Source organism: Lasioglossum baleicum, chromosome 5 (assembly GCF_051020765.1).
Source record: "Lasioglossum baleicum chromosome 5, iyLasBale1, whole genome shotgun sequence".
Lineage (NCBI taxonomy): Eukaryota > Metazoa > Arthropoda > Insecta > Hymenoptera > Halictidae > Lasioglossum > Lasioglossum baleicum.
Genome location: NC_134933.1, coordinates 18,605,580 through 18,631,793, shown reverse-complemented (window position 1 = coordinate 18,631,793; position 26,214 = coordinate 18,605,580). Strand labels below are relative to the sequence as shown.

The 26,214-nt window shown below is 43.9% G+C and overlaps 1 protein-coding gene across 4 annotated transcripts in view; it reads right to left on the bottom strand.

Moving 5' to 3' along the window:
• Positions 1–26,214, bottom strand: part of Shal (potassium voltage-gated channel protein Shal) — a 181,468-nt gene that overhangs the window by 55,267 nt on the left and 99,987 nt on the right. For all 4 annotated transcript variants that reach the window (XM_076423706.1, XM_076423707.1, XM_076423709.1 and 1 more), the window contains exons 3-4: positions 23,231–23,419; positions 3,552–3,704 (exon numbers count right to left, since the gene is read on the bottom strand). In XM_076423706.1, the coding sequence (XP_076279821.1) occupies positions 3,552–3,704; positions 23,231–23,419 (342 nt within the window). The remainder of the gene's footprint in view (positions 1–3,551; positions 3,705–23,230; positions 23,420–26,214) is intronic.

Below are 26,214 nucleotides of genomic sequence, written 5' to 3'. Positions count from 1 at the left end.
ACTGCTATCCCGGACGACGGGTTTATCCGGCTCTTATCAAACCGGGCCGAACGATCCGCGCGTTACGCGGACTGATAAAACGGCGAGCGTATCACTGGCTTCGAATTATAAGTTCAGTCATCTCGGAGAAATTTCGAGAATGTCGAAAATAATACGACTTTTTCAAAAGAAAGTTTTTCAGTGTTGCAGACTACACTGTTTTTCGAACATGGTGATAACTAGACTGCGGGTTTTATGCATTTATAACAAAAATGGGCACGTATATTTCAAAACAGTGGACATGTTAAAAATATTTAAGAACATCAATGTATTAGTTTCGGCTTTAATAGGATAATTAAAAGAAGGATACAATTTTTATTTGCCTCCTGTGTCCTGCAATCGATACGAACATTTTTTATTTTGCATAAAGATCCGCAGTCCAGTGATAACCAAAGAAAAATCAATCGATAGCACAGAATAAAATTGCTCCTGGTGTACGACGAGTTGATACTTGAAAATAGTTTCTAGATTTCGAAAAGATGAAGCCTATCTTATAAAAATTCTATGAATAGTACAGATTGTAGGTCTTTTGAGCATGATATCGATCAAGGATTACAATATTCACCCTAAAGGAAGAATTTCTTTAGTTTTTAATTATCCTGTGTCCGAATAAAGAACGACGCAGGACAGAACCACCTAACAAAGAAACGTATCAGCCTGTTCCCGCGAGTCAGAATTTTCAAAACAATGTCGAGGAGCAACTTTCCCCGTGGCAGCACGAAATTGAATTTCAGGCGACCGACTCTATTCAGCGAGTCTCTTCCGATATTGCAATACTTCGTCTTTGAGAAAGCGTAGTTCGACAATTTATTCCATACACTAGCATTCTTGCGAGCCTCCGATAAGTGGAAACGGTGAATATTGAACAGTGTCCCGTATATAACCTAGTGCTGTTCGATATCGCCGGGGGTTCAAACTCGAACTGACAAAGCGAGTGGTGGGTGAATTTTATTGCAGCAGTTCCGACCAGTTTCCCCGTGTAAATTAACTAAATTATTAATCCTGGGAAACTGGAGCTTGAGGAACGTTATTGGGTTTGAATGGTAGCGGGAGAGTCCCGCAAGATCGTTAACGCTTCGGACTAACGTCTCATCGGGTTTATCTCGCGTTCGGTTAGTATACCGGGGAACAAGAGCCTATCTGTGTAGGCTAATTATCACGACTTTGAAACGGAGAAGCTGGGAAAGGGTTTCTAAGGACCGTGGTTCCGTCAGAACCGAAGACGGAGGCCGCGGTGCGGTGGCTCTTCGGATTTAATCGAATCCCGGAAATTAGTCTCGAAGCGGCGCGCGGCGCGGCGCGGCGGCTGGGTAATCTATTCGCAGCGTGCGCGACCGAGATATCCAAGAATGGGTGACGTCTGGACAGAAATCGTAGACAGAGGGCAATCGACGAGAACCGATAGATCGTACGCCTGCTTCATTGACAAGATTAAACTTCTATTACCGACGAAGAATTAGATCTAAACGCCTAGTGCCTGAGAGAGAGCACAGAGAGTGCAATAAGAATAAATAGTCGTCGAGAGGCTCCTTTTCCTCGTAGCTCCGCCACGAAACTCCTTTGAACAGGATAACACCCTCGCGATTACACCCGAGATCGAAACTAGCGTGGTCTGCGCTCGCTGTAGAGAAAATCCCTGAATCCTCAACGGTACTGTCTATTGGCTCAGCTTATACTGAGGAGACTGGATTATGCTCCTGAGTCCTCGTGTCCCGAAGAGGTTTGGGATTCGGCTCCTTCGCTAGGACACAGGACTTCAAACCCAGGCTCCTTACCAATTAAAAGATAGAAGAGGGTCACTACGTCCGTCAAAGACTCCTCAACTCAACTGAGAGACTTGGAGTTTGCCTCTAAATCCAGACCTTCGCATTTACTTAGGCCTCCCAGGCAGTAGAAGTCGGCAGGGTTCAGAATTTTTCGATTCTCCCAAGGTACTTCACTCTGGGACACTCGGGGCACAAGATCCGAAGCTTCAGGCCTTCGCAGGTCTCCCAAAGTTAAACCCTCTTAAACTAGCAATCAATCTACCAGAGAATCATTGGATTCATCCAAAGATCTTCGACCTGAAACACCTAGACCACCTCAAGCTTCAGGCCTTCGCAGGTCTACCAAACGCAGGACCCTCTTAAACCAGCAATCAACCTAGCACAGAATCATTGATCCATCCAAGGTCCTTCGACCTGAAACACCTGAATCATCTCAAGCTTTAAGTCTTCGCAGGTCTCTCAAATTTAGGCTTCACTTAAATCGGAAACAAATCTCAGTGCAGAATCTTCAGATTCTTCCAAGGTTCGTTCACCTGTGAAACACTTAGATCCCTACATTGTAAACTTCAGGTCTCTCTTAATCTAGAAACCAGCCTCAGTCCCCTGAACTCTTAATGTCTTCGAAGATTGTCAAGATATCTAAACTACGAAATGTCTTCTTAAAATTTAGAACTCGGTAAAACTGACAACTAGTCCTAGCTCTGATTCCTTAGCTCTTTGAAACTTTCTCGAATCACACTGAGACATTTAGATCCTTTCACCTGAAATCTTAGGCCCTTTGCCAATTGAAAAACCAAGCTCAGTCTTGATTCCTCAATTCCCTTGAGAATTCGTTAGCCTAACTGAGACTCTTAGGGTTCCGCGAACCTATTAGGTGTCGGACCCTCTTTGAATTGGAAGCTAATGCAGAATCTGCAGATCCTTCAAGGATCCTTTGTACAAATTGAACACTTAAACCTCTTCATTCTCAACCATAGGCCTGTATGAACCTGGAAGCCAGTCTCAGACCTGAATTCTTAGCACCCTCAATATTCCATCAGCTAAATTGAGACACCTAGACCTCTGAACATTCTCTGAATCTTTAGAACCCAACGACTGAGAACCGGTCTCAGCCTGGACTCTTTGCTTCCCTCAAAATATCTCTAGTCTGCCTGTAGATACTCAGACCTCTGTACCCCAAACTGCGGAACCTCTGCCTCAATCCTCAACAAGAACCCATTCCGAAGTTCCTAGGACAAGAATCTCCAGAACCCAGAGGAGTCTCGAAAACAGTCTCCTAGGTCGTCTAAGACAGACAACCACCTTGCTGTGTTCATAGACGTGTTCAAGTAGACTTAGCAAAGGAGGCACAGCCCGATTCGAAGATAGAGATCGTAACGGTGAGTTACTCACCGCGTACCGACGATAATCCCGATCGTGGATAAACGAAACCGTTCTCCTAGTAAAAAGAGGTTTAAGGAGGTAAGGGGGATCACAACGATCTTGTAAAGAGATCCTTGGCCCGAGCCCGACTCACACCCTTGTCTCGTTGTAGGGGCTGGACGAGGTGCTGGTGCCCTGGCGACGTTGCCGGTCATTGTCGCCAGGCACGTTGAACGCGACGTTCGGCACGGTGGCCGGGTCGATCGGCTGATAATGGGACTGGACCGGTTGTCCGCTCGGCTGCGATTGGTGAGAGTGGGAGGAAGACGAGGGTGGGCCCTCGCTTATCGAGGTCGTCGAGGCGAGAATACGGCGACCGCGTACCTGGTAACGTTGGGGGTAGCAGCGGCCGCAGCAGGCGTGCAGCAGGCCGCCCCTCGAGGCAGTGCTGTGCGCGGGAGAGGTCAGGGGCGACGGCGAGCCCGGCCTTTTCGGGGCACCGTTGAACGGCACCTCCATCTCCACGAACTCGCGATCCTGAAACACACAAATCCCAATGTAAGAAATGCGCGTTCGTTTACAAGCGGCACAGATGGCCCCACGACTTTTAGCATATTTATTTTACGAAGAGGCCTTTCCCTTTTCTGCGCCGTTCCAAATGACTTCGGGAAAAGGGGCCATAAAATGATACCGAGGGTCCTTAATTCGACGACTCTGAAATGTGTTGTGAAGGTCAACGCCAAGGTCATCGGTTTAAAAAATATACTCAAAAGTGTATACAAATGTTGTATGGATTTAATAGTTTTCACTCGTTGCACCCGAAGCGATTATACTCCAGAACCTAGACACTTCGTTCGATTTAAAGTAGTATGTTCAGCGTAGAGTGTTTAAGAAAACGCTGGAAATTTTCGTAATTTTTCGATGCACGCAGAGTTCTCGCGATCTATAAATTATTCTGATCGTGGCTGCCACAAATGCATAAAATCGAGGCGACAGGAAATTGTTTTCCGGCGGAACGTGAGTTCTTAACCGCGTCTGACAAGGCACGGTCTGGATCTACTGCGGCGCAGCCTGCCGAACCGACAACTTTGATTAAAAGTAAAGATTCTTTAATTAAATTCAAGCTTGTTTATCGATCCAGCCGCCTCTCGCAGCCCCGTACGTTCACGGTAATTGAAGAATGGAAAGCGGTGGAGGCGCTTCACAATTTAGAACCAGGAAATTTGAGAGTTCCCATCACCGACGTCACATAGAGGTCTGGAAAGCGTTTTTTTATTATCCAACTGTCCATTTTGCAAGTGATGGTTTAATGTTAACTTGCTGTCCAGAGTTTTTGGGTTATCCCAACTTATACGAAAACATTGTATTCATATATTCATATACTTCCTGCAGCGAAAATGAAATTAACTGGCAACTATACCTTTCCAACAGTGTACATTTTTTTGCGCAATTTTCGTCCTACGAAATATTACAGCTGAAAACACAACGTGTCTCAACCTTTACGAGAGTTCCTTATATTTAAAATTCATAAGAACTTAATCTCGTGTTACGAGCCGAGGGTCAGACAGCTATGCGTGAACCGAGGATAGTTTGAGTTGAGAGATCTGGGTCGAGGTAGGAAAGGTCCACGTAGGACTAGCCCAGGCCTGGCCAACACGCGGCCCGCCAGGCGATTTTATATTTCTATTGAAACGGAAAGAAAGCAATTGTATAGGCTCGAACAATTACGAAACCAAGAATGCACATTTCAGACGCAAACTGCTTGCAACTTCTAAAGTTGATCTGCCTGTAGAAGTCTGTGTAGGTGTCGGGGCAGTCTATATCGTACCTCGCCGCATCGGGAACAGATTAAGCATGGATAAGGAGTCGTGAATTCAACTCGGTCTTGTTCAACCGTGTTGTGGTCAAGACAGCCGGGCCGGCATCGAATTCTCCTTGAAAAATGCGACAGACACTCGAATTTTATAGGCGATCGGACGTTGGCATGGTCTCGGAGCTCGCCTCTCGAACACGAAGCACCGAACTTTGAACGTTAACGCTACAACTTGTGGATTTATCGCTTCCAACCCAGAATCGACGACGTCCGTTCAATTACCACAGCGCCGATCGAGCAAAAGTCAATTTTTCAAATCGTTCGATTGTCTTCGCGAAATTTTATTTCCTTTGCAACTCGATCCTTGAGCGTACAATTCAAGAACCTTGCAATTGCATTGTTTTGCGTTTGCGGATCCAATTGCGTCCACAACTTCCCTTGCAAGTATATCAGTATGCTATTCGAGAACCCAACAAATGCATCAAGAATTTCCCCTGCAATTGCATTTTCATGCGCACTCGTGAATCCAACAAATGCACCAAGAACTTTCTTTGCAATTGCATGTTCTGTATAATATTTGTAGATCTTTATGCATTTTTAGACACGCATGAAGATCTAAGAAACTTCGGCAAAGCACATTTAAAGTGCTGCGGTAAAGACAAAATAAAACTGTCATTAATTTTAGTTACTACAGCCATTTCCTAGTATTTCGAAATTTGGTCGTACCATAAACTGATAATTGGTTCGTAGAAAGGAGGGAACTGTCAGTAGCAGTCTACCGAATGCTCCTCGATTGTTCGAACTAATTCGAGAGGATTCCAGCTAGAAATACGACAGTGGATGATCTAATTATCACTGGTAATAACCGATTGTCGCAATAAAGAAGCAAAGTTTCAATAGCAAGCGATCGTATAAATAGAATCGGGCAAATAGATCTATTACCAGTGGCCATTTCGCGGATCCACGAGCGCTCGAATGGAAATTCCAACTAGAAATATGACAGTTATCGTTGGATATAAAAGGGGACGAGTTCGAAACGTTCCACGGGGCCACGGGAAATTGTTCTGGGAGCGAGAGCCGAGAGACGAATTCGCTTTCGAACGAGCGCGAATCGCGCAGAGACCATTCCCCGAACCAGTCCCGGTGTTAGTCGAGGTAAAGTTTCGACCGTCAGTGCAATCCCCATCGACCCAGCGGAAACTTGTTTCTCCTACCGAATTACGCGGCCAATGGGGAAAACGATGATGGTTTCGCATCGGACCAGTCCTTCTCTCCACCATGCTGCACCAAGATTTCGCCTATCACGTCACTCTAACAATTGCAAAACGCTCGATACTCAAACGTAATGTCTAGACTGCGGATCTTTATGCAAAATAAAAATTTCTTTACCTAAATTGCAACAAACAGGAGTGAAATATAAATTAATTTTTTTCCCTATTATGTTTGGTAGGTTGAGAATGATATAATAGTATATTTGAATGTTTCTAATATTTTTTCTATTTTAAATTACACCTACTCGTTTTTGTCATAAATGCATAAAATCCGCAATCTAGTAATGTCATTTAGGATTTACTGTACTGGGATCTTGCTAAAATTTCCAATAAGTTAAAAAAACCACTTTCAGCTAAAAAGCACAATGCAGCACGGCGATTAAAAGGAGAAAAGCATGGTAATCCGGCAGATAATCCACAGAAAGCACGCGAAAGAGAGCGAGAAGGAGCCGAGGGAGAGCTGACAGAGAATAATCAGAGAAAGTGACGAGACAAGATCGTTAACACTAATCCAGGGCGAAGTGGTTGACTAATCCGCGTCTCTGGCTGCATGCTGAGAGCCGGGTCGCCTCTCAAAGGCCAAAGACGAGATGAAATCTATCCTATAAGTGCTGAGCCAGGTATAGCCGTGTCTCGGAACACTTCGGAACCCTTTTCCAGCGGTTTTCCACGAAAGACGTTTGCTCCGTCGCGTCGCGTCGCAGCGAATCGAATCTGGAGCTCGTAGCAGCTCGGCTAGAGATCGTCGGATCTACCCAGCATCCTCTCGGCACCTTGGGATATCGTTGCTCAAATTGCCAGTAGACTTTCAGCGTTTCGGTGTGCTCATTCCTATCCTCGTGGTCCACGAAACCCGCTCGAACCGTCCGATTTTTCCTCCAAAAATTCCATTTGCCTCCACCACGATAACAAAAAAAATCAGCGAAACGTATCCAGCGTTTTTATCTCTCTATTGCGCTTCCTCTCCCTCTCTCCCTCTTTCTCTGTTTCCCTCGTTCTAGCTCTCTGTCGCTTCGTTCTTTTTTCCCTGTTCTTTGTTTAAGCCCGTCCGGGTCCCTTCGGGAGCCATGAAATATCGAAATCTCGGATCTCCGGCTGAACGATTGAATTCCAGGCATTGAGAGACACGCCGGAAACAGATGCCCCCCCCTGTCCCCCCGCCTATCCAGAGACTCGGTGACCCGAGGAGATATTTAAATTTCATGAATCCGGTATAATCCGGCACGCGACCCGGAAAATTCCGATTATTTTACATGGACCCGCCGACGAGAGTTGTTTATCCCGGGAACGAGGAGCTGCGTCCTAGAGTCCGCCGAGGAATCGAGAACCTGCTGAAATTTCGCTCGATTCGCGACATTCCTAGTACTTGTCCTGCGGGCTTTCGTTCCCTGTTTGTTCGAGACATGCTACGTATCATGCTCGGTATCATCCGTGGGTATTTTGAAATGAAACTAAAATAAAGAAAAAGAAATCTTCGAATATCATATTGTGAAATATGTATATGTTTGGAAATTTTTCTCGAGAAACAGAAGAGGTCGATCAAAATCTTCTCATTCGGATATTGTTGCGTATACTTTAGATAGTATGAAGATATATTTTTTCACGAACTGGTTCGCAAAATGGCGACGTTACAGCTGCAATTAACAGTAATCGTCTTCGGGTAGCCCTCGCAGAGCTACCACCTCTCCCTGGTGCTTCAGATCCATTTAGAAAAAAAGATAGAAGCTTCAATACAAAATTTCCAAATGGTGCCACCGGAACCACGTGACCGAACGTCTTTCTATAGACGGACTATCCACAGCTCTAACACAGTTTTTGAAAAGAATCAAGGAATTAATAAAAATCCGGACCTTAGAGATACAGCAAAAATATTTTTGTTGGTTTAGGATCAGATTTCTTCCGTTCAATGGATCTTTTTGCGTTGTTGAACATAATTTTCCCATTTCGTATCCACTGTATTTGAGATCTGAGTCGGATATCATCTCTCGTACATACTCGAAAGAAGTGCTCGGGTTTTTGGGAATGCACGGGAAACTTTGCTCGTAATTTCCACGCGAAAGTTTCATACGGGAAACTTTGTATTCGACCGTACCACCGGACTGTTTTGCTAGAGAGATCAATAATTTTTAAAAATCCTACGTACATCTCCTAAAGCTCGTCTTTATCGGGCCGACGCGTCGCGACGGCGAAGGCCAGCCAAGCGTGGGAATAAAATGAGCGAGTAAAAAGGGGCTGGTATATCCGCCGACAAAGAACAGCCCTTCACCTGCCCCATTATTTTCCCTCTTGCGAGAATCCCGTTCGTACGTCCTCGATGGCACGCGTAATTGTAAAAATGGGCTCTCTTCGATCGACGGATGGGCTGCAGCCAGAACCGGGACAGTTCTTTAGAGTTCATCATGATTTCCAGGATTCCCTTCATCTTATCCTTCTTACCAAATCATTCCCCTAACCATTCATCAACTCTCAGAGCCACAAAATAAATTAAGGGACTGCCGCGAAAGTTGGACACGCGTTTTGTTTTTATCTTATAAAATTACATAGGATAAGAATTATGCAAAAAATAATATACCGTTGGAAAGATATAATTGCTAGCTACACTTTCGTTGCAGAAAGTATAATGATAGCGTCAACCAATAGAAACTTATAGTCAATTGTCTGAAGACGATGTTTTCTGCGAAAAAGAATTTTGCCATACAAGTTGGGATTACCCAAAAATTCTGAAAAGTAAATTTTGAAATAAGGAAAAACGCCTTATATTCAATGTTTATTGAGCATTTATTTCTAAGATCATGGTTTGCCAGGATTGTTCACTCAATAATAACCGGCTTAATCTCCTGATTCACTTCCACGAATGTTACCGCATTTCAAGTGCACAGCTCCCTTGCATTCGATGGAATTCAAGCGACTCGACTTCTTTGGAATGTTCTTCATGCAGGCAATACGAAAATTTATATCTTCCGAAGTAGATGAATCCAAACAATCAGATGAAAATGACAATTCCCGCTCGTTTGGCTGTTGCTTTTTTCCTCGTTATTGGATAATCAAAAGATTATCTGGCAAAGTCAAAATAGCGCTTTTCATCGACTTTTTGGCCGTCTCGACACAGTCCTTGCCTCAACAATTTGATTCTTTTACATAAAACACTTAAAACATGTATGTGTGCGTGGTTACCATTCATAACAATGGCGTCTATATGCGAAACAAAGAAAAAAAGTTTGTGTCCCAACTTATACGACACAAGTGTCCCAATCTTGACAAAAAACGACATTTTGAAGCACACAAAAAAACAAATTCACATCGCAGTAAGAGCACAAAATTCTTTTTGCACATTGAAACTATACACACACGCATTATATTTCCAACAAATTATTGTGCATACATTTAAGCAATCAGGATTGAAAAATTTTTTAGTTGGAGACGAATTAACACTTAACCTACCAACACCGGTCAAAATGACCGGTTCCAGGTTTGTTATTTTACAATTAGAAGAATAATAAAACTGATTTCATAAGAAACGACTGTATAGATATCTTTAAAAAGCCAAAATAAAATCAATCTCGTCATTTTTATGGTGTAAGGGAACATGTATCAGTTACTTTTGAGGTTAGGTAGGTTTAGTGTTAATAAGAAACACAGTAAAACTTTTTGGGACATATTGTTAGCCTTTTCTTGGCACAGCTACACTAAACACGACTTGTTGCTTCTAATGCGCGTGATGAGTTTGTGCATAAACAGAAATGAAGGTGACAATCATGAGATTGGTGTTTCCAATGCGTTAATGTGGAAAAAAATCACTGTCCCAACTTATATGCTGTCCCAACCTTTGCGACAGTCCCTTAATAATATTCGTCGCAACGATATTTCGAGAACGTTTGGCCATTACGAATTTAATCGAAACGTCTCGTTGACAAGGCTTGATGATTGAGCCACAAGCGGTAGATACATCCAAACTATTCAAACACTGATATCTAGACTGCGGATTTTAAACATTCATGGCAAAAAACGAAATAGGAAATGCATTTATATATATATACAATATATTTGACTTCTGTTCTTTGCTATTGACTCGGAGTCAATTTTGGGAGCTGTATTTAATATAATTAGTAAACAAAATTGTTTGAAACAGGTAGCAGTCAAGAAACTGTTCTTCGAATTAGATTTCAAATAAAACGCTTAAAATAGTCGGCAGTTGTTGGCAACAAAATTGAAAAATAATTCGGAGTGTAAAGGGTTGATGCGAAATACATAACCGGAAAGCCTAAGATTGAAATGTTAACTCGTCAAAGTGAATAAGAATAAAACAACTGTTTACCTTGTTATTTCATCGATCTGTTACCACTGAATCAATTTGACAGCGAGGGACAGATTCTGTCCGTGAAATGAGGGACTTGTATTCTTTTAAATTGCCCCCATCTTTGCCACAAATAGATAAAATCTAGAAGATATCACATAGAGATTAAAAATAAAATACCTAAGCACAAGGGAGGTATACCGAACAAAGAGCAACATTAAACGTGAAATTACAGGAAGATTAAAACGGGAACACAATAAAAGCATTCGAATGAATAGCGCACAAACGACAGCAATTAAGAACAGCTTAAGGGCAGAGATGAGCGAAACAGATGGGCGAACAGAGCGTGCAGAGAATATTGGGAATCGAGATGATCAGAATTCGGAGGAAGATTCTTAGCCAGCCACGTGCGCGCGGCTCAAGCATTTTTCCTCTCGAGCACCGGTATTAATTAGGCTCTCCCATCAGGTTCTGCTGAAGTTCCGTGTTCCGTCTTTCGTTGGCTTGGGTTCTTTTAACGAGTTTGCTTTTAGCAGGACCCTGGCTAGCTGTTGTGCGGGGATATGCTTTTTAGGTCCGGGTGAAATCGAGCCTGGCAACGGGAAAAGATTGATCGGCCTGTGCCCTGCTATTGCCGAACCGGGCGAGAGCCTTTGTCCATTGATCAAAGTGGAGCGCGGATCCTCGTCCCCAGGGCCCGCGACAAAGAACCGTCCAAGTTACGCTTCGAAACAAAGTTCCCCGTGGACTCGCGAGCCCGCTCTTCCCGTGGGCTGTCGTCGACGTTATCGACGACACCGTCACGTCCCCTCGACGATCAATAGACTCGATTCCGCCAGCTACGCGATCTATCGCTCCCCTCGAAGCTAAACGCGAATTATCAAAATAAACATTGGTTACATTTACTCATTAATAGACTGCGGATCATCGTGCAAAATATAAATTGTTTGCATTGGTTGCAAGAAATAGAAACTAAATTGAATGTTATTTCTTCCCGTAATGATTTTAATAAAGGAGAAATTAAATATAGACATCTACAATTTTTAATATTTTTCAACAAATTTGAATTTAATATACTCAATTTAGCTGTACATGCATAAACATCCGCTCTCTACTCATTAACTACAAATGCTTAATTTTAAAGTTTTAAATGATTAGCATTTATATATTTAACATATAATATGAAACCTGATCGTTTAAGTCCAGAGCAAAATTTCACTCTGGAATTGTTCTAATCTTTCTATTGTCTTAAACTTCACTGTGCATATAGGAGTGCAACCACACCCCAGACTAATAAAACAGTGCATAAAAAGTAGATACAGTTTTTATTTTGACTAGCCGATCGATTGGCTGTGAGATTAGCATGTGGTGCAGAAACAGTGACAGCCAGACGTAGTTCCGTGTAAAAAGAAATCGCGGAGAACGACTTCTATAAACAGACCGACGCCCGGCTATTTCGGTACGGCGGATTGTAAAGGTGGTTATAAACGCACTGACCTCTCCAAGATAGTGACGCGTGACATGACACCGTTTCGGAGGGCCACCAATTGCGCCTTCTATTTAGCGCGCAGCCATTGATCTAGCCCCAACCGTTTAAATATAAGTTAAACAAATTCCTCGCGCAGCGCCGCGACGTTCACCTCGACGCGGAACCGCACGCAAGAATCCTTCGAAACGCGAACCTCGAGCTTTCCAACACAATTGACACGTTTGAAGTCGGAACATTTTTTTTATCCTCGATCTGGAAGCTACTATCTAAAATGTAACGTAGAATATTTTTAAAAATCGCAAAAAAGTATCTGAGATATCAAAACCATCCTGTGTTGTATTTTAGAGAGTGTCATCTAGTTCGAGAATGAATGAAAATTCTTCATTTCAGATGTTTCAATTTTTGCTAGAGAACTCTGACAGTTTTTAATATTTTGTTGTGGAAAAAATGGAGAATAAGGTCAAGAGTTGCGTTGACATCACTGTAGACAGAATTTATCACTTGTTAATTATCCTTAGAAAATTTTTCGAAGAATATAACAGATTTTTTTGCCAAGGTGGACTAGCCTCTTGAAGAAATAGAAGAGGGACGATGTTTTATATGGTGGCGAGTGGATTTTGGTTTACCTCGACGAGCGGCAGCATTTTTCCTGTAAACGTGGACGGCTCCAAGGCTTCGTCTCGGCAATCTGAGGAAATAGGATGGGGAACATGTTCGGTTTAGGTAGCCGGGCGACTATAAAATTGCGAGAAGCGTCCCGGGGTCAGGTCGAATGGCGTAGCGAGTTATTTATGGGGCACAGGGATGGCCCAGCTGGATTTACGAACTCTGATCGCTGCCACTATTAAGCGGGGAATGCATATCCATCCTGGCTGAGACTCGCGGTCGCTGCATTTCTAAAATGGTGTCGCCGTCGGACGCGTCCATCTTCGCCGGTCCTTGTCGTTTATAACCGCTCTTCAGGCCCTCGAAATAAAAGCCAGATGAGGACTGCGAATCCGAGCGCCACACGTGCTCGAGTCGGCTCTTTCGCGAAAGTATTTTCTCGGGAAAATAGCGTAAACAAGGTATCTCATTTAACACTAAACCTAACACCACTTGTCAAAATCACCGGTTCCAAATTTTCTATTTTACACAATGATTTGATATAATAAAAAATTATTCTATAGATATCTTTAGTGGAGCACGTATTATAAATAAAATCAATCTTGTCATTTTTATAAGGGAACATAAATCTTGAAATCTCTAAGGGAAAGTTAATCTTCACTCTGCATACTTACAATTCTAATGTTAAGTCTGTACTGGGGTGCAATCACATCCCCTGCATGTGTTCAGTGCAAAATGTAAAGAAGAATCTTTGACTGCGTGAGTATTTGTGAAATTTTATCGATTTTCATGACGGTAGGTGGATGAAAAAAGATTAAAAAATTTAATTTAAATACATAAAATTCTCTACAAATAAAAAAATCTAATGAACTCAATCTTTTTGATCATATCGCAGCCCCGCAAGAAAAGTGACACAAGTCAAAGAATGGCAACTGTGAGGTTGTCATTGAAAAATATGTACGAGTTTTATAGTATTCTTTAAGTTGATTTTTCTCAAATGCTGCATTTTTTGCAAACGTTGAAAATAAATGTTGATATTCTTAAATTCCTTGAATCTTTCTACCGTTTTAAATTGCACCTACACACTTTTATCATAAATGCATAAAATCCGCAGTTTAGTCAGTACACAAAATGATTGTAATGTAATTTTAGCGTGGCTTAGCGTATGCAGGCGACTGTAATGAACGTCCATCCAGAATTTCATAAATTTTGCCTGTGAATGAAGGAAATATTCGCGAGATTCAAAGATTGAAAAAGGGCGTGCAGCGAGAAAGATTTACACAGAGAATCGCTCGAGGAATCTCGAAGTAGAAAAACTGGGAATAGGTGGAGGATAAATGGGGCCGGCGCGCGACGCGAGAATTAAAAACCACCGCGGCGATTCGCGCCGGGGCGTGGAAATTCACAGCCGGTGGGACGCGCGTGAAAACTGCGAGGAAAAATCTGCCTGTTTGAATATCCGCAGCCACGCGGCGACGGCGCCGAAAAACGGGTGGCACGGATGGCTTCTCGTGAATTTAATATCGTCCAGCTGGAAATAAACGTGCCAAAAAGGGGCGGCTGGCAAGAAACCTTCTATCTCCCCACTCCTCTACTTCATCTCGCTCCTAGGATTTTCTTAGATCTTCTAGGATCAGGCCGAGCCTCCGACACGATCTAGCATCTGATACTGATCTGATCTCATAGTGATACTGGTTTTACTTCTTCTTGCTTTTATTAAAACAGAAATGTTAGAGGGAGACGTAACTTGTTTATTGACTGAACTCATTACCCGTGACGCAAATTCTTATTTCCATACGTTACTTAATCAAAATCAAAAACAGGAGAAAGAACTAAAAGTTAACTAAAAGACTTCGTTGTAAAAATAAATTAAAAATGCTATTAGCTCTTGTCGATGTACACGTTTCCTACTATTTTACAAATCTGCACATGCCATCCAGAATAATATGCCATAAATGCATAAAGATCCGCAGTCTACTAATCACATACTCCACGAGAGAGCTATTACTTTTCTCCGCGAAAGAGCTAGTAATTTCCTCCACGGCGAAGCTAGTCCTTTACTTATTTAGAGCCGTCTATCTGCATCTTTTTGTAGGTGAACTAGCCATTTCCTCCACTAAAGAGCTAGCGACTTGCTCCGCACGAAATCTACTCGTTCATACGCGTCACATGGTCCACAGGAAAACATTTCTTTTCTCTGCGGAAGAGCTAGGAGTTTCCTCCACGAGAGAGCTATTCATCCACTTTGTAGAAACAGCCATCTACTGTTTTCCTTTTTGGACGAATTAGCACCGCGCTCCACAGAACAGCTATCCAAGTCGATCGATCCCGCGCCATGATCGAGCGCCCAACGTCTCGAAAGAGTCAGCCAGTTGATAGATCGCATTCGGCGCGTCGGCTACGGTGTCTAGAGACTAAAACGGCAACGGCAACGGCAACGACAACGCGAAACGAGTCCTCTCTCGCAGGCAAAAGCCCGCGAACGGACGCGCAAAGTGTTTCCGAGGCGGGCACAAGAGCCGGGAGTCGCGAGAACACTTTCTTCCGCGACGCTTGCCTTCGCTGCTGTGCCACACGAATCGGAAAATCCGATGGGGCTGGTCTATTCCGAGCTCTCTTTAACGCCGTTTCCCGGCTATAATTAGTCGGCGAGTATGACGTCTCGCTCCGACAACTTCGATTCCGATGAGATTCGATCGAGGCCGACCACGACCCGGAAGAAATCAATACTTGCCGACACGAAGATACCGATTGGCCGCGTCTGATGCTCGCGAGCTGCGCAACCAACGCGAGTCCTCATGGAGCCGAGATCGTCCCAGAATCCCACCTCAACCACGAAAAACAACACCGACCATCCCCAAACTGTTCCATGGACGATCGACCAACGAGAATCTTCCGGGAACCCGTGATTGTCTGCTGTCTACTCGTTGCTTCGAAGAAACCACTTCTTCATACTTTGGAGATAATTATCCACTATTTTTATCCGTAAGTGAACTCATAATGTGTTCCGCAGGAGGCTGTCCTTTTTCTCCACGAAAGAGTTAGTCATTTCTTCCACGAGGAAGCGTCACCTTGATTTTTTGGACACAATTATCCACTGTTTTTATCGGTAGGTGGACCCATAATGTGTTCCGCAGGAGGCTGTCCTTTTTCTCCGCGAAAGAGCTAGTAATTTCATCCACGAGGAAGCGTTACCTTAATTCTTTGGAGATAATTATCCACTGTTCCTCTTTGTGGGTGGACTAATAACGTGCTCTTAGAATTCCTCTTCAGTCACGAAAAACAACACCGACCATCCCCTCTGCTAGCCGAAACTGTTCCACAGGCGATCGAACAACGGGAATCTTCAGGGATCCGTGATTGACTGCTGTCTAAACACTTCGGCCGCTGGACCGGGTCCTCAGTATAAATTCGACGAGATTAGAACGTCCGTTTAGCGAGTCTCTAGAAGAAAGTACTTCTGTCGTCAAAGTACATACTGTTCCCCAGAAACCGTTCTGTTCTCGTCCGAGAATAAACAAATCGGACGGAGATGCGGATTTTTGTCTGCGAGACGCTTCGCATCCCATCAAATACTTTGTCTATCCGAGAAATAGATCTACGATCTATACACTCGGTTCCCTTAGCTTTGACAAGACTGTTACGGTTTTCTTGCGAACAGTTGCGAGGTCTAGCTGCCAACGTCAATGAGACGATCAAAGCTAGTTTGAGTCTCGCTGCACTGGAGCCACTGTGTATCACACTTTTCCTTTCCTCGATAAAATAAATCGGGTAGAACAGGCTTCTCTAGATCAATAAATTGTAGCAACGTTGTGGATCAGTGGGATGAGAAGGATTTTTGTCTTCGAGACAGTTCGTATCGCATAAAATGCTTTATCTGGCTGAGAAATAGCTTTACGATCGCGGGCCTCGGAGTTTTGGCAGAGCTGTGTTGGGTTTTTCGTGCGAGCAGTTGCAAAGTCTGCTCTGTGCATCACACTTTTCTTTTCCGTAATAAAATATATATCGAGTTACATAAACAATCTGAGTTTTTTCGAGCCACATTGTAGATAGACGGGAGCTCTGACAGGAAGTTTTGTCAGCGAGCCACTTCTTATCGCAGAAAGAACTTTGTCCGAGAGATAGAAGTTTTGGCAAGACCGTGTTACGATTTTCTTGTTAGCGAAGTTTCGCTGGCAACGTCAATTCAAAGATCAAAGTTGGTTTGATTCGTGCGAGACATCGTTGCAAGAGCAACCTTGTACATATAAGACAAGAACAGGCGTGGGAGAGATCCGAAGCTGTGCGAGCACCGGAGTAATGCGAATAGCGGTCGCAGTGCTCACCATTCTTTGTCCAGGTGGATCACATTTCGAGTCCTGGATTGTTAGGTTTTTTAGTGGATATGGGCCCGGTACATTCGAGAGTACCGTGTCGAGCCCCACACAATGTTAGTGCGTAAATGCATTGTTTCCTAACAGTCCTTAAACTTCAAAAGAAAAGAAAACGAGCAGCCTTGCACATATGCATTGTGTATCACAGTTTTCCTAATCAAATAAATCTGGAACAGACAAACAAGCTCAGTTCAGTAAATTCGAGCAACGTTGTAGACAGACAACCTGAGAACCGTCCCGAAGAATCGAAAAGTGCACGCTGGCAGCGTGCGCGATAAGTGGATTCAGACAGCCGGAGTCAGACGGGTGTTAGAAGACGTAAAGAGCGTTCCAAGATCACTCTATTCGACTGCAACCATATCCGAGACGGCATTCGACGTTCAGACGATTCGCCAAGTGGAGAACGCGACACACAACTTTCTGCGAATAAAGTGTAAACGTACCGAGTTATTGTGCAATGAAGTTGGCACGGCCGCGCGGAATTCCACGACGAAGCTGACCACCTCGAGAAACGAGAGGAAAAGTTATGGCCGCCGAAGCTGTCAACTGATGGAACGCAATTTTCAGTGAAAGGTAACGTCTGTCACATCGGTCGCTCGGGATTCGATTCGTTGCCCAACCGAGTGCAAAACAAGACAGACATTATAAGGAAGAATTCAAAGGTTTGCACGAACTATGACGAACATGATCTTCAAACCTGAGAAAACTTAAACTACAATTGAACACGAATTGTAATGAAACCAGGTTCGATCTCTCCCTTCATAAATCCTTGATTCATAATTGTTATATGTAAGTAGAATGAGTAAGCAAAGATCAGACACTCTTACGTCCAACACTCTACATCCTTCCAAAATCGATCCTGCCAGAAAACAAAACCGATCCCGATCTACTTATGCATATGAAAAATTGCCGCGATATCGTAGAATCGTAGGAAAATTTGCATAAATATCTTTCAAAGCTGGAACAGGGTTTCAGTCTCATATCTACGACCTCGTGACTGTATCGTGTTCCATCTAGGCAACGAGGGAATTCTGTGGGAATCGGTAGCGTATTACCAATTACCGAAGAACGAGGTCGTTTGGGACCCGATGGAAGGCGTCGAAAGTTCGACGAGAAAAGCGTCCAGTTACTTTCGCGAAACGTTAAGACAGAAGCACGGAATGTTCACGACGGAAAGTTCCGATTGTTCGATCCGAAAAGAAAAGAATGGCCCCGGAATACCGGTGTCAGAGTCAGTGTTTCATCAGCCGGCAGTTGTTCCAGCGTAATTAAACTGTTCCACGGGAAACATCTGACGCGTGGCCGCCGCCGCCGTTCCGCCTAGATTTAATCATTCCTGACGTCAAACCGTGGAGCCAGATCGTATCCCGTCAAGTTTCCAGCTTGATCAGGCATTCTTCACGCCCCCTGGCCGCCCTCCCGTCTGAACAGAAATGTGCTCGAAGTTAGTTTAAATCGGCCCAGAAAGTTCCACATCGAGGGCTCGTTGCGGGATCCCCGCTGGATTACATTAATCAATCTTCCTCCGGGCTCAACGATTACCGCAAACAGTCGCAAACGGAACGGAGCCGATGCTCAGACCTCGAAACCGCCGGCAGAAAATCCGCCTGTCTATTCCACGGGTCTGGAGTCAATTAATTCCCCGCGAACACGCGCCAGGTGCGAGACAGTAAATGAAAACTTCTAATTGTAAAAAAAGCAGCGGTTTTCTATAATTTAAAATAACACTTCTTCATGGAGGATTCTATATAAGATATGAGCACCCCGGAGTTTGCATGGAGATCCACGCACGAAGATTCACGGTTGAATCGCTAAGTGGATTTATTGGATTGTTGGAGAAGGTTTCAACCTTTGGCGAGAGAGGTAACGAGAGAGTCAGCACCCTTGAAAAGGCTAATATACACGGTCGAAACCGTGACCTCTGGTCTATAACTATCGATCGTGGGCGCGATGTATCTCGCGATTAGGCGTCCGCTTTGTAATAAAAAGCGGTCGGAGAAACGGTTTGCAAAGCGAGAAGTCAAAAAACGAGATTATTTATGGAACGATCTGATATTTAACACGATGACGGCCGTTTCACTCGCGCTCGCGTGACGGAATTATTTGTCTAGACTTAAAAATGAATTTTCGCGTGATAGATCGTGTATGTCAATTTTGTTGAGAACTTAAGAAACACAGGAACCAATTAACATCACAAAGCCTTGCACCTTAATGTTCGTTTTATTCAATAAACTACTTCGATCTTATCTAATCTTTGTACTTCGAAAACTCGTGGTGTTAAGAAGGTAACAAATCGATTTTCCATTCACGGTAAATGTAAAATGATGTGATACGAGCAAAGCATTTTTAATTTACTTTTACTACAATGAACTTTCTGATCAGCGAAAGAGATTGTTTTTCCAATTCGAGTTTCGAGAAAGGAAGGTGTGAAAACAAGAACGTGTTCTTTACTTATATTTTTTGTATGGCTACATTTATTTTAATGCTTAAATATTGATTACAAGCGAATCAAATTTAATTTCATCTAATCAGAAAGGAACATTCATATTTGTTAGACTTTGTTAAAGTCTTCATTGCGAGTCTGACTCGTTGAAATACGGCAAGGGGTTAAGAAATAACAGTTCAGAATACAAGATTAAATGTTGCGATGAAAAATAAAACAAGCGAAAGCAAGTTAAGAGATAACTGGAAAACAGCTAAAATAAACGCTGCGAACAAAGAGACAAGGGAAAATGGCTGAAACAAATGTCGCGATCAAAGAGAAACTGCAGAGGAATAAAACCACTAAAAGAAACTTAAGCAACAGAGGAGAACAACGATCTAATATTCACCGTGTTGAATTTGCTTGCGATTTGCAAAACGTAGGAAGTTGTTGACACCATAAATCCTACCTTCTTGGCATTTATTTGGTAAAATGCTTTGATCCAGTGTTTATGGTTCCTGAGAACGCGATGGTCCATTGCGGACGAACTCGTTAAAAAATTTAGCGAATGTAGCAACGATAAAATGGGAATAAACCTTGAATGCAATGAAAAGTATAAAATAAAAAACCGACGAACAGAGAAGTGGAGGAAATTGAAGAAACTAAAGGACGCAAAGGTCGGTGAAGCGACGTAAGGATCGCAGATGTTACGCGATATAAATTCGTAATTGAGTTCGCAGTTCTGCAGACAGTGTCGGGAGGAGGTTCGGACGTCCGCAGGAAGCAGGGGGCGAAGGCGGTGACAAGCGAACGTGCTCAAAAAGCATCAGAAAAGGCGGCAGGAAGTGGAACGAGGCGGCCCGGGGCGGTGTACGGGATTTTTCTTGACGACTCGACAAAGCCAGCCGGAATCGCATTCGTTTCTGGGTTAAGTACACCTGCCATGACGGGGAAACTGCGGACAGAAGGGCGAGACCAGCCTCAAACAAGCCGCCGACTGTTCAAAAGGGACGAACGTGATTGGAAGCTGATAATGGAGGGGACCAGATGTCCGGGGAGGCTAAGGCCGGTCCCCCACGGCAAACGAAAACAACGTTGGAATTCCGTGGCAGCCTTTCTGAGTCCTGACAGGAATAACTGATGGGGCTGGAATTAATATCCTTTGTAAGGACATCTTGTTTCCGGACGGTCCAGATTCCACGGATAGCGCAATAGTGTCCGAGACCTCCGGCCTCATCTTCTCGCGGAAAAATTCCGCCTGGCATTTCGAATTCGAGGACGAGTTAACTCGAGCGACATCCTATACGCCGCCTTTCAATTTTCGTTGCTATTTCTCATTGAATTCGCCTCCTTCACTGCGGATTTTATGCACTTACGACAAACATCGACGGGTACAATTTAAACCAATACGGAGATTAAAGGAACTTGAAAACATTAGTATGTTATTTAGTACTTGCTAACATTAGTAAAGAAAGAATGAAATTGTGGTTCTTGTGCCTAGCAGCTGACGAAGAAAATTTTAATTTTAATTCTACATAAAGATTCGCAGTCTACCCATCGACAAGCATATTGTACAGTTCCAACGAATTGCGAGATTCAACAGCAGCAGAATGTTCCAATCAATTCGTGTCGCCAGTTTCTCTTTGGTTTGATCAACATGAAATATTGCGCAGACCCAAACAAGGATGGGGATCAGCTGTAGCAAAATTTCCCAATCGATTGGTGGGCGCGCGCTGCAGCGAATTCAAAAGGAAAAGCGTCCCGAACGAGCGCTGGGAGTCGAGCGTCCCCGTTTCGCCGGCTCGGCGACGAAATCCTCCTTTGTAGACGAAGAGGCGCACGGTTCATTAAGCCCCGCGCGAGCCTCGTTTAATTTCGCGGCGTCACTCCGGGAAACGTCATGTTATCTGAGCCCGGTTCATTCTCGGGCGAGAAGCAACGTCGCCGCTTAAAATCCTGGAGCCCGGGTTCTCGCCGCGCGGGCTGCGGCGTAATTTGAATAAACCCCCTCTGTTCGCGTCTAATTTTAGCAAGCCGCTCTCTCTCTCTCTCTCTCTCTCTCTCTTTCCCTCGTGCGCTGAGGGATGCCGTGTGCCACCCACCGAGACCAGCACACCTACACGAACAGGATAAACCCCTTGTGCGTCGCTCTACTGTCACAGGTACACCTCCACAGGTGCACACCCTCCGGAACACCTGTGTCCGTGTGCCGGCTTCTCGCGATAAATCCGTGCTCCCATGACTTTCCCGCGATCTTTTCGCGACACGCTGATCACCGAGCTCGCCGAATTTTGGTTTAATCTGCTCAAACCTCACAATATTGTATTCTTTTACATCTTCATAACTAGACTGCGGATCTATATGCAAAATAAAAATTGTCTGCATCGATAACTAGCCACAGGAACCAAATAAAAAATTCTTTCTTCCTTTAACTATCTAATTAAGCTGAAACTAATACATCGATGTCCTTAAATCGTTTTAATATGCCCACTGATTTTAATTGTACCTGTCTATTTTTCTCATAAATTCATAAAATCCGCAGTCAACTCATAAAAGTGTAAAGTCAAAAATATCCTTTTCAGCACACTGTACTGACTCCAACGAATATTTAAAAATTTATTTATTACACTCGGTCAAATTATTGGACACGATACACTGTCATATCTCATCTGATAGCAGAGTTGGGCGAAAATTGAATCAACCGCCAATTTTACTTTTAATTGTACACGTTGATCAATGAATCTTGATTAAAATTTTAATCGATTAATGCCCATTTCTATCTGATAGTAGGAACGATTAAAAGCAAGTACAATACTTGGGTAAAGAAATCAAAATTGAAACCACCTAACCCACAGATGCTGAACCAATAACTGCCGTAAAGGGCTGCCGTACGCCCTCTCTAAAGGTAGAATAAATTCCACTGTGAATTTCACTGTCTTTTTAAAAATATTGCTACTATCATTGTAAAGAAATTCGCCCCAATGATTTTGAAGGTTAAAGTTGCTCGACGACTTTTTACGAAAAAGGTTGAAGCTTTGCTCCCGCGCGGGTGGCGTTATCCGTCATATTCACGGAGTGACGGATTTTTCGATTGCCGTAGAACGGTGTCGAAATGATCGGACAGATGAATTGCAATATTCGTGACGCAGGACTGTTGCCCGACGTGAAACGTTGACGTCTCGCCAAGCGCGATCTTGATTGTTAAGTCTACCGTTTTAAACCGTAGCAAAGCCGAAACTCGGTTGTCGAAAGCTCTGATAAATAGGTCAGCCTCGCGTTCCGTGAATTGAAGCCGCGCGTCTCGGTGGCCACTCGAGCCTGAATTTCCACGGAAATCGTGTTAATTGCAAGTTCTCGGTCAAGGATGCATCGATTAAACGACCGGGGGCTATCCGTTTCGGGGAGTGCACTGCGCCTTTCACGAAAGTGAGATCACGTTCGATCTATCCCCCGGCCGTTTCATTGAAATTCAACACATTCCATAATCAATTCGGATGCCGCGCGCGTTCTGAAAACGAGTCGCTGCAGCTCGAGAGTCTCTTCAACTTTCGAACTTCGCGAGCGAAAAAGTATATTGAAAACGCGCATCAGTGTCCTGTTGACACACAGTTTACGGAGCGCTAAAATTAACTGTTTCATATCAGTGATCGGAATTCTTTTCTCTTCTTTACCGATGGAAATTTCTGATCCTATATTTTCATGAATTTTGAGAACAAGATGAATTTAAGAAGAAACGAGATTGTCCTTCGACGAAGTCTACAGGACTGAATTTTGGGAAGGAGCTGGATGACTCACCGTGGTCTTCTCTAAACAACGAAGCAGATGGTGATGCTGCAATTCGAAAATATCCTCCTCCTTGTAAGAGTCCTCCAGCGAAAGGCCGCTTTCCTGCGCGGCCAGCCGGGCTTCGGCCGCCTTCTTTTTGCTCACGAAGGCCGCTCCGCTTGACGCTTTCGCGATCCTGATGCGCGCTAATCTGGCTTTCTGTAACAGAAATCACAATTCACAATTATCAAACAACCAAAAATAAGAGGGACCTATATATATATAGGAGATAACAATTTATTTAAATTATTCCAAGGTGTTAGTCTTTCATTTCAATTATAATCTGCTTCATTCAGGAGACAGAACGTGAAAATCATCTCTGGGCGGGTTAGAGAATCTCGCACGAACCATATTTAACTTCATAGGAACAGACAATTTTTTAAAGACGACAAGTAAGGAATATTTTAAGAAAATTCCCACGCGCCATTGTATGCGTTCATATTTAATGTGCTTCTTTCAGTGAATAACACGTGAAAATCTGACTAGTACACGCCCGAAAGATCCCTGGCACCGGAGAATTCCATAAACTTCCTAAAAACCCGCGTGAAAACGGTACGAGACGCTAGCAACTACAGCGACAACCATTTTTAAACGAGCCGTGTCGAACAAACGAGGTACGTACGTAAGTGTGTCCTGAGAAGGACGCCTAACGGTGTAGAAAAGTTCGTGAAAACTGAATTCGGCTGTTGGAAGCGAACCAGGTGCGAGGAACGCGGGAAGCGGAAAGAAAGTTACGCTCGAACGCGAAAACCCGAGAGACCGGTGGATAGACGGAGAGAGGGGACGAGAGAGAAAAGGAGGCCGAGTCAAAGCGATGCTAGAGAGGAGACCGCGTGTCTTTCCAGGCTTGGCGAAATTGTCTCGCGAAGTAACAATAGCGAGGATTGCGCGAGTACCGCGTCGCGTCGGGGGCGACGAAAATCGCGGGGCTGCTGGCGACGACGACGACGACGACGACGCTGGAAACGCATCAGCTCGGCGCGGGGACGCGAATTCGAGCGGAACAAGTCATTAGACTAACAACGACGCATTGTCTGCTTGTTTCTCTCCTTTTTCCCTCTCCGAGGCTCATCGGGGCTTCCTACCCCACGGTCAATTAAGCTTTTAGCGGCGATTTTCCTCGGGAAATTACCGCGAGCCCATTCAGAAGCCGCGAACACGCGACGCCGCGCCGATTCCACGCTCGGAACGCGTCCAGGCTCGTTTCCGGAACGATTATGCTCGAACCACCGGATTTTCGCCTTCTTCGTCGCCTCCGACTTTTCAACATCGGCGAAACAGCTGGGAACCTCGCAGCCGTTATTGCCAACGCTAACTACACACCACCAATTCGCAATATTCTGTTAGTGACTAATTATCCTTTTCCATGCAACAACCTAACGTGTTAAAAGACACTAGGAATGACTTTATAGTACGGTTGACCCTCTGGGAGGTTTTCAGTAATTTCTTTCTCAGCATCGAGCCATTGTCTTTTCTTTAGTAGACCGCAGAGTTGGGCAAACGCTGGTCACAATTATGATTATTGACTAATAACTTCACAAGCTCTACAAAAGTGACTAATAATCGATGACTAAGTAAATACTTGAGCGTGACTATGAGTAATGAATACACAAGTATTTGAGCGTAATGACTAATGAATAGACTGCGGATCTTTATACAAAATAAAAATTGCCCGCATCGATTGCAAGAAATAGAAATCAACTTGGATGTTATTTCTTCCCTTAATGATTTTAATAGAGGAGAAGTCATATATCGACATCTTCAATATTGAAAATTTTTCTACAATATTGAATTTCATCTACTTAATCTTGCTATAAATGCATAAAGATCCGCAGTCTACTAATGAATAATGACTTTCAACTGAAAATCCAGCGATACCTCAACTAAGAATAAGGAAAGGAATGTTTGTAAAATCGGGAAACAGTGAATAAATGAGTTTCTCATCGAGACAATATCCCCGAGCGTAGACAAATTCAATCTTCGTCGAAGTTTCGCGGCACAGAAGCCCTTAGCACGATTTAAAGCAGCTTTGCATCCGCGATGCGAGTCTTAAGGACCCGCGCTGGATTGCGGCTGACACAGTCACGCCAGTAGGAATAAATTTGTCAACGAGTTCCCTACGAGTAAATCCTGCGACAAGAATTCCCCCGTTTGTCGGTAGACGATTCCACAGCGTTCGTAATGAGATATGATGATAACTCCGTGTGGCAGAGGACGGAAGAGAAACTTTTCTCTCTAGGCTCGTCTCTGCATCCGGAAAAGAAGCCTTTCTTTCTTTGCCCGGGCCTCGCGGGAGTCGCGAAGACGCCATTGCGTAATTGTGAAATAACGCGAGATAAAGCTGTTCGTTAAAAGAACTTTACACCACACCACTGTGAGATTCCCTTGCGACAATTCTCTGGACGATTTCCCTCCTCTAAGAAAAATCTGCGGTACGTGCTTGACTTACTTTTGCGGCCTCATCTTTTGTGTTACTTATTTTATCTACGGAACGCGTTGTGTCTTCTGAGAGGCTGAGTTCTTTCTATTTTTCAGGAGGAGATTTGTACCGAGATGCGCGGATATTAAACCGAGTAGTTGAACTAGTTTTCTGATCTGTGTTAGCTTCAGTATTTCGATACATTCAACAGTATGCGAAGAACCCTTTGCATTCCCTAAAGTCCTGGAGAAATATTGAACACGCGTTTATTGATTTCGAAACTCTGGCAACGTGTACTCCTAAAAGCCTTTGCACTTTCCAGAACCCTGAGAATTGTGGCCGTTTGCATTTCCTTAATATTCAAGGGATTACTCGGATATCATTTTCCCATTCACCGTAGGAATTCGGGATTCCTTACCATACCTGTAATCTTGATCCTTAGCATTCTAAGCCTTTAGGGAATATTGGGCCCTTTTCTTGCACTCCCAAATCCTTGGCAATGTTGGTCCTTTACATTCTTGAAAGACCTTGGAAA